This window comes from Bos taurus, chromosome 13, assembly GCF_002263795.3.
Source record: "Bos taurus isolate L1 Dominette 01449 registration number 42190680 breed Hereford chromosome 13, ARS-UCD2.0, whole genome shotgun sequence".
Taxonomy (NCBI): domain Eukaryota; kingdom Metazoa; phylum Chordata; class Mammalia; order Artiodactyla; family Bovidae; genus Bos; species Bos taurus.
Window position 1 is genome coordinate 61,007,684 of NC_037340.1, and position 11,474 is coordinate 61,019,157.

Consider the following 11,474-nt stretch of genomic DNA (forward strand, 5'->3'; position numbering starts at 1 on the left):
GCCAGCAAGGCCGAGAGACATGCAGAAGACTGAAATTATTACCAACAGGTCCATCCTGTTCTCCACAATACCCATACGCACCTTACTCCATTCCTTATTTATTTCTAAATATAATATATACAAATTATATACAATATAATATATTTATTATTTCTAAATATAATATAACTGAATAGAACCATCAGACACAAAAGTACAGGCAAGAATGATTTACCAGAACCATAGGGTCCAACGATGTTAGACTCAAGTTTGGATAAGGTGTGTCAGACCACAAAAATTTATCTCCATCTTCCAGCTATGTTTGAAGATTCAGTTTCTGGCAGGCAGGTGCTTGGGAGATACACAGCACATAGCCTCATTCTTGCACATTATATAGAACACTTCATTCTGTTCACACGTTTCTCTGCATCTTCCCAACTTATTCCAACACTTCATGGCTGAAATTAAAAGGAAAAGGAGAGGGGTGGATCAGTCTAGAAATAAGCAGCAGGTTGGGGAAGGGGGAGGCCAAAGACCACCAGAAAAGACAGTTATAGGGAAATAAGGGGACATGTGAAGAAAAAGCCCTCCTAAGGCATCCTCCAGGTTTAAGGGAGATTATAGTCACTGTTTTTTCTCACTTGTGTCCCCAGTCACAATTCCAAAATTCTCCCCACTCAGTGACCTGGGACCTACTTGGCTGCTTCCCCACCCCAACCAGCTCCCTTTGGGGAGGCAAGAGGGCCCCTCTCTCCAGGGTTTCATCTCTCCCATATTATAAGGTACCCAGGTAGGGTTTCATTCCCCCCCCTCCCCTTTATAAGGTACACAGGTACCCAGGTGTCAATTAACCATCTTTTCCCTTTACTTTTGGATACCCTCTCTGACCATATCAACGAAAAGGGACAGGAATCTGAAATACATCCATCAGAACATCTGCAAGTTTTCTTTGTTGTTCATTCTCTCGGTTGTGTCTGACCCTTTGCGACCCCATGGACTGCAGCTCGCCATCTATGGAACTCTTTTCCACATTCCAGAGCTTTTCACTGGTCTTGACAGGTCAAGATAATTAGAAACAGCTCTCTGGTACAACCTCAAGTAGCCCAGGTAAATTGAGGTTGCCTGAGAGAGTAGAATCAGAATCCTCAAACAATCAGAAATCAAGGAACCGTTTTCATAGAGGCAACAATACATCAAAATTCAAATTATCCCAAGGAATGTTTTTGGGAAAACTCCCATTTCCTCCATACTCTGTGTCCAAGTCTCTCCCCTCCGAGTACCCACCCTGTCTTCGCCATCATCTTGTTCAACTTCTCCAGAGCCAACCGTAGAGAGAAGGTCAGAGTGGTCAACTAATGCCACTGAAAAATCAGCACTGGGGAACTCAAACTTCCCCTTTTGAGTTTGAGAGATATCCTAAATATGGTTAGTGAGATATCCAAAGGCCATTCTCCCTGCCCAAGGCCATTCTCCCAGCCCAAGCTATTAGAGCCACCAGAATTCCCTAAATATGCATCAGGTTCCCTGACCCACTTTCTCTTGGGAAAGATCCTGGTTACCTGGGGTGACCTGGGCCAGGAGCAGGGTAATGGTCAAAATCAGAAGGAACTTCATGAATTATGGATAGAGATAGGAGGCTTCTAGGCTGGCAAGACAGTCAGAGGACTCCATGCTGAGCAGTCCAGACTGGTATTTATTGCCCCAATGAGCATGGTAGAGCCATGATCAGTGAACCAGAAAGGGAACAGTCATTTAAGATTAGACAGACAGATATGTAATCAACCACAGTAGTAGAATGGCTGTTGGACACGCCACCTTCTTCTGCTCTTCCAGCCATACATATATATATTTGTCCCACCACTTCCACCCCCAGAGTTTGGCAATCACCATTCTATTCTCTGTTTCTATGAGTTGGACTTTTTATTTATTTATTTATTATTTTTTTAGTGGAGTGCAGTTTATTACACCGGCGGGCCCAAGGCAGAGTCTCCTCTTAGCCAAGGAACCCGACCAGTTTTTTGTGAAAACCTTGTATACCCTAAGTGAATCGAAGTTGCTCAGTCGTGTCCGACTCTTTGCGACCCCATGGACTGTAGCCTACCAGGCTTCTCAGTCCATGGAATGTTCCAGGCAAGAGTACTGGAGTGGGTTGCCATTTCCTTCTCCAGGGTGAGTTGGACTTTTTAAAAAAAAAATTTTTAGATTCTACAAAGAAGTTATATCATGCAGCACTTGTCTTTCTGTGTCTTGTTCCCCAAATCTTTTGTTGAGGTAACTTTTTAATTGCATTATATACATTTTACATGTATTTTAACTTCTGTATACACTACAAGATGCTTACATGTACTACTGGAAAAACCATAGCTTTGACTATATGGACATTTGTCGGCAAAGTGATGCTCTGCTTTTTAGTACACTGTTTAGGTTTGTCATAGCTTGCTTTCCAAGGAGCAAGTGTGTTTTAATTTTGTGGCTGCAATCACTGTCCGCAGTGATTTTGTAGCCCAGGAAAATAAAATCTGTCTCTGCAGCTTCCACTTTTTCCCCTTCTATTTGCCATGAAATAATGGGAAGGATACCATGATCTTAGGTTTTTTAATGTTGAGTTTTAAGCCAGCTTTTTCACTCTCTTCTTTCACCCTCATCAAGAGGCTCTTTAGTTCCTGTTCACTTTCTGCCATTAGAGTGGTATCATCTGCACATCTGAGGTTGTTTTCTCCTGGCAATCTTGATTCAAGTTTGTGATTTCACATGATTATGAGGGTAAAAATCAATAAATCAGTAAAATACATAGGAAAAGGTTTTGTATAAGGCCAATGATGACAAATTCGTCATAATAACTGACCCAACCCTTGGCAGCAGAGGAATGAAAAAGAAAATGGTGCTCTATTGACAAGTGGCTTACTTCTAAGGATTAGTAGTGAGAAAATTAGCCCTGGAACTCATTTCCTCTCCTTCTAGAAAGGACTGTAGAAAAGAAACCTGAGGTGCCATTTGAGTTTCAAGACCAGAGGGCACAACTTTCTCCATTTTTGAGAAAGGAAATGTTTCCAGTTAGAAGAGTAGGACACTTGGCTAAGAGTCTTGAAGGACTGGAGACTGAGAAGTGGGGAAACTCACAGGGGCTCCACTCTTACAGAAATTTAAAGGGCTTCCTTTGTACATCCAAAGAACCCTTAGGGATACAGAGTTTCTCCTAGTATTGCACTCTTCTTTTGAGATCTACTTCTCCTTCAGTGAAGAACTCCATCATAGCCCTGCATGTTTATTCTTCTGATCGTTGATTAGCAGAATAAGGTAACCTAATGAAGAGATGACCTGAACCCATTATGTACATTATCTAACAGGTTTTCATCATTAGAGGAGACTCTCATAACAAATCCTTTCCCATCTGGCACAAGGTACTATAAAACAAAATGCCCTGGTAACTTCACAAGCTGAAAAGGGATCCCCCCACATCTGAGCTATATTCATCTCCATCTCTGGGGTATCCAGCATTCTTCAGCTTAGACATCTCCACTTCCTCATTTCTACTGATAGCCAATTATTTTGCCATGACTTTCATTCAAAGCTCTCCAAGAAAAATAATCTGACTGGCTAAAAAGAATCTGATTCACTAGCTAATAGACATAAACTATTGTAAAAGGACAGAAAACAATAGAACCACCTCTCTTACTGATATCTACAAATGTGAGATTTTCTCTATTGTCAAGCATGAAGTCATAGGCACCTGATGAGTGGGGTGAATGCCTGTCAGTAAGAAAAGGAACAAAGAAAACTGTGGAAGCAGAGCGAAAAAGAGAGAGAGAAATGAATGAAGATTAGAGGTAATCTTTGTGTGAATATGTGCTTTCCAGACGAAATTACAGATTTAGAAAGGAGGAATCCAGAGAACTCCCTGGTGGTCCAGTGGTTAGGACTCTACCAATTCACTGTCGAGAACCTGAGTTCAATCCCTGGTTTAGTAATTAAAATCTCACAGGCTATATGACAAAGCCAAAAAAAAAAAAAGAGGAGTCTATATATCTATTAATGGTCCACTGAGAATATTATCTGAGAGTGTGAAAAAGTAGGAGGCATTCAGCAGGAAGGGGTTCACACTGATGAGTGGACTTGGCTGTGAAATGTTCAGGAGCTTAAAGTCCCCATACGGAAGGTGTGGTCAGAAACCCAGCCCTGAGGCTAACTACATGTGCTTCACCTCTTTAAATAGGCTCCTGCAGTGCTGTGGTCCTTTACTCAACACCAGTTACCTCTTTCCAAGCCTGAAGTGGGTACCATTGCCATCTCTGGCCTAGTGCAAGATAGGGTGGTGTCTGAGATTCAGAAAACTGCATCTCTTCTCCGCCTGACCATTGACTTTTACTGTAAAAGTGAAAGTCGCTCAGTCATGTCCGACTCTTTGTGACCCCATGGACTATACAGTCCATGGAATTCTTCAGGCCAGAATACTGGAGTGGGTAGCCATTCCCTTTTCTAGGGGCTTCCCAACCCAGGGATCGAACCCAGTGGTCCAGTGTAAACTAAAGCCTCTCTCATTGGAGAGTGCCTAGCCTAGAAAATGAACTTTCTTATGTTTCCAGGGGATTTATCACATCTTTCCTGGGACCCTTCCACAACTTTTTCAGATTTCAGCCACCAGCCCCTGGTTTTTCCCTGTTTCTATCACTGCATCAAAGGAAAGGAAAATTCTACATTTCATTTCTTTATAGTTTTTAGGGGTGGGAGATATTGGAGGAAAGTGGGGAAAAAAGATGAACTACCTAGTTCAAATAAGGCTTGGAAATTTGCTGTCTTTTATTACATTCCTACTCTGACTCCTCCTGGTGCTAAATGCAATTAGCAATGGCAATAGATACACTGGGTTTGTTTGTTTTTTTTTTTTTTTTCAAATTACTTGAAGTGATATTTGACAATCTAACACCAATGTCTGTGTGGGGTAATGAAAATAATATGAGCTTTGGAGACGGACAGATCTAGGTTCAAATTCTCACTTTGCCACTTATTAGCCATGTGACTTTGAATAAGCCAATTAATGTATCTGAACCTCATCACTGACCTCAGGAGCTTTGCTGTGAAGATTAAATGAGGAAATGCCAATAAAGCCCATAGAACAGTACCTGACATACAGGAAGCCCCCAATGTTATTTTCTATGAATTTCCAACTTTCTTGATTTCTTGGAACAGTTGACTTGACTTCTTTCCTCCATGAAGCCCCCTTGGTTCTCCTTCCTTGTCAACATAGTCAATATTCAGGAAAAGGGACAAGAATTTTCAGTGATTCAGAGACCACTATGTTCACCATGCTTTTTAAAATCAAGACTGGAACTGTTGAAATTTTGGGTCTCAAATCTAAGACCCAGAGCACTTACTCAGAATCCAACCTCAAGGAACACATCTCTCCTCTATGTCTGGAGTGTGTACAATGTAACTCTGACTGAGCTGTAGTGAAAGATGATAAGGAAGGTTCCCAGCATTTTATCAGAGAGTGTTTCCAAGCTTATCCCTGTTCTAGCTCTCCTTGTTCCTCCTAGGATGTCTCCCCTGGTTTCTTATTTTTATTGTTGCTTAAACTTTTCTAAAAGTTGTTCTTTCCCTAAATACTTCATTTCATTGTCTTCTTTCCCAGGAACCAACTACTGATCTCTCCATATCAGGTCATGTTTTTATCCCTCCTAGAATGTCCTTCTTTAACATCACCCTGTCCAAAACTACCCAGGCTATTTAGAGCTTCTTGTAGACTGCAGGCTAAAATGCTAGGAAGTGACGGAAGAAGAGCTGTCTAAGAGGGTTCCTGTCCTTAAAAAGCTTACACCTTCTTTAGGAAAAGGAAAGTAGGCAATTTTCAATGACCTCCATATCCTTTCAAAAACATTCAAGAAATTTGCCAAATAAATTGAATCTCGCTTAAGTATACACAATATATAGGGTCCTCTGTTGAACACCAGAAATACAGAACAGTATAGAATACTGTTCTCTATTATCCAATCTATTAAGATAAACTAGGTTATGACGCAGTAATCAAAAAATAAATCTTATAAGAACAAAGGTTTAATTTTCACTCATGCTGCATATCAATTGCAGGTTTGCTAGAGTCACTTCTCCATATCTTCTCACTCTGGAACCCTGACTGATTGAATAGCCACTCAGTTGTTGCTGATCACCATGGCAGAGGGAAAGAGAGTTCTGGAGGGCTTTGAACAGGCCATTGTACACCCTGACCTTGGAAGTGATGTTCATAGCTCACTGCCTATGACAGTGACATGGCCCCATACAACCACAAGAGGGCCAAGAAGTGAATCCTACCGTGAAAGTAGAATGATGAAAGCCAGAAATGTTTGATGAAAAGCTTTAATGACCTTCAAATATATCCTCACTGTAGTCAGGCAGAACTGCTACATGACTAGAAACAATACAAAGTAACCTGTGCTGAGTCAAATCAAAAAACATATTATAGTAGGATAGAACATGGAGACAATCAACAAAGGGCAGGATTTTAGGGAAGTCTTCATGAAACTTCTTTAAGTCTTGAAGGAAGATAGATTTCAGAGAAATGGTGAAGAAGAAGAGAGGCATGAGAGGATACTCCAGATAGGGGAGTTATATGAACAGAGGAATGGTGGCTTGTAAGCCGTTTGGCAGAGAAGGCAATGGCACCCCACTCCAGTGTTGTTTCCTGGAGAATCCCAGGGACAGGGGAGCCTGGTGGGCTGCTGTCTATGGGGTCGCACAGAGTCAGACAGGACTGAAGTGACTTAGCAGCAGCAGCAGCAGCAAGGTGTTTGGAGGAATTCAGGCACCAAATAAATCAGAGAATTGCATAGTGATAAGATTTTAAGATCCTTGAGTGTAAATCTAAGATACTTAGACTGGGTTCTCAAGGCAAAATCAGGGAATTGAGATGCTAAGAAGGTAGGGCTCTGGTCCCTTCCTTCTCAATTCTTACTTTAAGCTGAGCAGATTCATTCAAATCTGTTTGATACCTTGAGTCCCAAGTTTTTGTTTTTGAAAAGTTTTCTGCTAGTTGCTAAGAGAGTAAATCTTAAAAGTCATCATCAAAATGCACAGGGAAGTATCTCTGATGAATATAGATGCAAAAATCTCAACAAAATATTGGCAAACTGAATTCAACAATATATAAAAAGGATCATGCACCACGATAAAGTGGAATTTATTCCAGGGATGCAGGGATGGTTTGAAAGCCAAAGATCAATCGATGTGACATACCACATTAACAAAACAAAGAATCAAATCACATGATCATCTCCATAGATGCAGAAAAATCATTTGACACAATTCAGTGTCCATTCATGATAAAAACTCTCATCAAATTTGGTATAGATGGGGACTTCCCTGGTGGTCCACTGGTTAAGAATCCACCTGCCAATGCAGGGGACATGGGTTCGGAACTAGGATCCCACATGCCACAGAGCAACTAAGCCTATGGGCTACAACTACTGAGCGCTCGAGCTGCAGCTACTGAAGCCTTCACAACTTGGAGCCTGTGCTCTGCAACAAGAGAAGCCACTGCAATGAGAAGCCCATGCACTACAATTAGGTGTTTTAAGCGTATTTTCTTTTTCATAGCCCACAAATACATTTCTAAGCAATTTGCCAAAATGATTTTATCAATTCATATTTCTATCAACCCTGCAAGGAGAGTTGCTGTACCCTCTCACCAACACTTGACATTATCTCTGATTATACATTTTTAATAAATTGTTTTTCTTTAAATCAGCCAAAATTTATTTATTTGTTGGTTGGTTGGTTGAAACTCAGAACCACGTTTGATGCCAAAGGGGAGGCATAAAGATACATGGTCAAGAAAATGTGAGCAGGAAGTGTGACAGGAAAAGGAACACCAAAAATAAAAGTTAGTTTGTGTAAATAAAGTCTCAGAAAATGTGGGTACAGAGTCTCGGGGTGACAATATGGGAGCAAAGACACAAGAGAAATGATTGGAGAAGACATGAAAATGTAAAGGGAAAGTAAAAAAATGGAACATTTTCATATAGAAGATTACAAAATGATAAAATTTTAAAACACTCAGTAACAAATTTAAAGTACCTAAAATTTTTACTTGAAATTAATTTGTTATGTATAAGTGTAAACCATTTATGGAACGTTTTGTTGTTGTTGTTGTTGGGTTGCTGTTTTCTGACTCTTTGCGATCCCATGGATGGCAGCACACCAGGCTGCTAGTCCTTCACTCTCTCACAGAGTTTGCTCAGATTCATGTCCATTGAGTCGGTGATGCCATCCAGCCATCTCATCCTCTGTTGCCCTCTTCTCCTGATCTTTCCCAGCATCAGGGTCTTTTCCAAAGAAAAGGCGGCCAGAGTATTGGAGCTTCAGCTTCAGGATCAGTCCTTCCAGTGAATATTCAGAGTTGATTTCCTTTGGGATTGACTGGTTTGATCTCTCAAGAGTCTTCTCCAGCACCACAATTCAAAATCATCAATTGTTCAACGCTCAGTATTCACTATGGTCCAATTTGCACATCCATACATGACTACTGGAAAACTCATAGCTTTAACTATATGGACCTTTGTCGGCAAAGAGATGTCTGTGCTTTTAATATGCTGTCTAGGTTTGTCTTCGCTTTTCTTCCAAGAAGAAGGTGTCTTTTTTTTTTTTTTTGCCACTTTATTTTTTAAATCGAAGGATAATTGCTTTGCAGAATTTTGTGGTTTTCTGTCAAACATCAACAAGAATCAGCCATAGGTACACCCATGTCCCCTCCCTCCCGAACCTCCCTCTCATCTCCCTTTTCATCCCCCCCTTCTAGATTGTCACAGAGCCCCTGTTTGAGTTCCCTGAACCATACAGCAAATTCTCATTGGCTATCTATTTTACAAATGGTATTGTAAGTTTCCATGTTACTCTCTCCATACATCTCATCCTCTCCCTCCTCCCCTCCCCCCATATCCATAGGTCTGTTCTCTACGTCTGGTTCTCCATCGCTGCCCTGAAAATAAATTCATCAGCACCATCTTTTAGATTCCATATATATGTGTCCGTATGCAATATTTATATTTCTCCTTCTGACTTACTTCACTCTGTATAATAGGCTCTAGGTTTGTCCAGCTCATTAGAACTGACTCAAATGCATTCCTTTTTGTGGATGAGTAATATTCCATTGTATATATTTACCACAGCTTCTCTATCCATTCCTGTGTCAGTGGACATCTAGGTCACTTCCATGTTCTAGTTATTGTAAATAGTCCTGTAATGAACACTGGGATACGTGTGTCTTTTTCAGTTTTGGTTTCCTTGGGGTGTATGCCTAGTAATGGGATGACTGGGTCATATGGTGATTTTATTCCTATTTTTTTAAGGACTCTGCATACCATCTTCCATAGTGACTGTATCAATTTACATGCCTGCAGTCACTGTCCACAGTGATTTTGGAGCCCAAGAAAATAAAATCTGTCACTGCTTCCACTTTCTCCCCATCGATTTGCCATGAAGTTATAGGATCGGATGCTATGATCTTCGTTTTTTGAATGCTGGGTTTTAAGCCAGCTTTTTCACTCTCCTCTTTCACCTTCATCAAGAGGCTCTTTAGTTCCCCTTCACTTCCTGCCTGGGCTTCACAATCAGGTAGGCTACGGTTGTGGCCACTGTTGGGCAAGGTTGCTGGCCAGCTTTCTGGCCAGGAGGGGCCTACAGATGTATCCCACTGTGGGATGGGTCTGAAGACAATGCTCTATGACTGGGTGGGGTTCCAGGCTATGCTCCATGATTGGGTGGTGTCACTGGCTAGATTCTCTGCCTGGGTAGGGCCACAAGCTGTGTTTAACACTTAGATAAGGCCATAGGCTGGGCTGAACTACAGGGCAGAACTGTAGGCTAGACTCAGCCTTGGGTTGAATTCTAAGGCTGCCCAGGGTCACTGTTCAGGCTCTCTGGCTATGAAGGCCCAGAGGCGAAAGTTAACAGTTGGGCAGAGCTGATGGCTTGGCTCCCTGCCCAAGTGTGGCTGTAGAATGAGCTCTGTGGGTTCCCAGGACTCTGGTCAAGCTTCCTGATCAGAGGGCTGGAAGCTATACTCAGCGCTTGGACAGGGCTGTGAATTGGCTTTCCTGCCTGGATGGTAATAGAATGGGCTCCACGACTGGTATGGCTAATTGGCTGGGAACCAAAATCAGACAGAAAGGCCAACTGAGCTTGCCTCTGCAGATGATCAGCACTGCTGGTCAGGATTCCTGCCCAGGCTCTACTGCAAGCAAGAACGTAGCCACCAAAATCTGAGCCCCAGTTGCTGTAAGCCCTGGTTCCCTTCTCTGTCTCTGTCTGATCCCTTGTAGGCAAGCTCTGTACAGTTCCTCAGTGATGCCCATGAGCATCCCTCTACTATCGCAGCAGAAAACTAGAGCCTTACTGTCTAAGGAGGCAAACAGTGTCTGGTTCAAGGGACAAGGGATACTATGCCAGTTGAAAGCAAGGGTATCATATTGAACCCGGGAGAGTCAAGTAAACTTTTACATATTTAAAGTTAAGACCCAGGGCTTTCCTGGTGGCACAGTGGATAGAAATCCGTCTACTAATGCAGGGGACATGGGTTCAATCCTTGGTTTGGGAAGATTCCACATGCCACAGGCAACTAAAGCCCATGCATCACAACCACTGAGCCTGGGCTCTAGGGCCTAGCAGCCACAACTAATGAGCCCCTGTGCCACAACTACTGAAGCTTGCATGCCCTAGAACCCACAGGCCGCAAATACTGAGCCCGTGTGCTACAACCACTGAAGCCCGTGAGCCTAGAGCCTGTGCTCTGCAACAAGGGAAGCCACCACAATGAGAAGCCTGAACCCATGTGCAGCACCGAAGACCCAGGGTAACCAAAAATAAATAATAAATAAAGTGAAAACTCAGTTTCTCTCCCATCTCCATTTTGACGATAGTGACAAACTTGTACCTTCTGAGCAGGACTGTGGAGGATCCTTCCCAGGGAAACTGGCCCAATATCAGAGGAAAAACCTGAAGACATACACACCATGTGTCTTAATCTGTTCAGCCTGCTATAACGAACTACCACAGACTGGGTGGTTTAAACAATAAACATTTATTTCCCATAGATCTGGAGTCTGGGAAGTCCAAAATTAGTGCACCAGCAGATTCAGCTTCTGGTTCAGAGATGCCCTTCTTATTGTGTCTTCACTTGGTAGAAGGTGCAGAGAGCTCTCTTGGATTTTTTTTTTAGAAGGGGCACTAACCTCATTCATAAGGTATCTACTTTTACAACCAAATCACCTCTCCAAAGGCTCTGCCCCTTAATACCATCATATTGGGGCTTGGGACTTTAATATATGAATTTAGAGGGGAACACTTTCAGTCTGGGGCTTCCCAGGTGGCTCATTGGTAAAGAATCCGTCTGCCATTACAGGAGACAACAATTCGATCCCTGGGTTGGGAAGATCCCCTGGGAGGAGAAATGGCAATCCACTCCATTTATAGGCAATTCTTGCCTAGAAAGCCCATGGGCAGAGGAG

At 42.3% G+C, this 11,474-nt stretch overlaps 1 protein-coding gene across 1 annotated transcript; it reads right to left on the minus strand.

The window, feature by feature from the left end:
• Positions 1-295: 295 nt before the first annotated feature.
• On the minus strand, positions 296-1,870 carry DEFB121 (defensin beta 121). The gene is made up of 2 exons (XM_005214974.5): positions 1,539-1,870; positions 296-437 (listed from the first exon to the last, which is right to left on the minus strand). The coding sequence occupies exons 1-2, from the start codon at positions 1,591-1,593 to the stop codon at positions 310-312; spliced, it is 183 nt and encodes a 60-aa protein (XP_005215031.1). The 5' UTR covers positions 1,594-1,870; the 3' UTR covers positions 296-309.
• Positions 1,871-11,474: the final 9,604 nt, after the last annotated feature.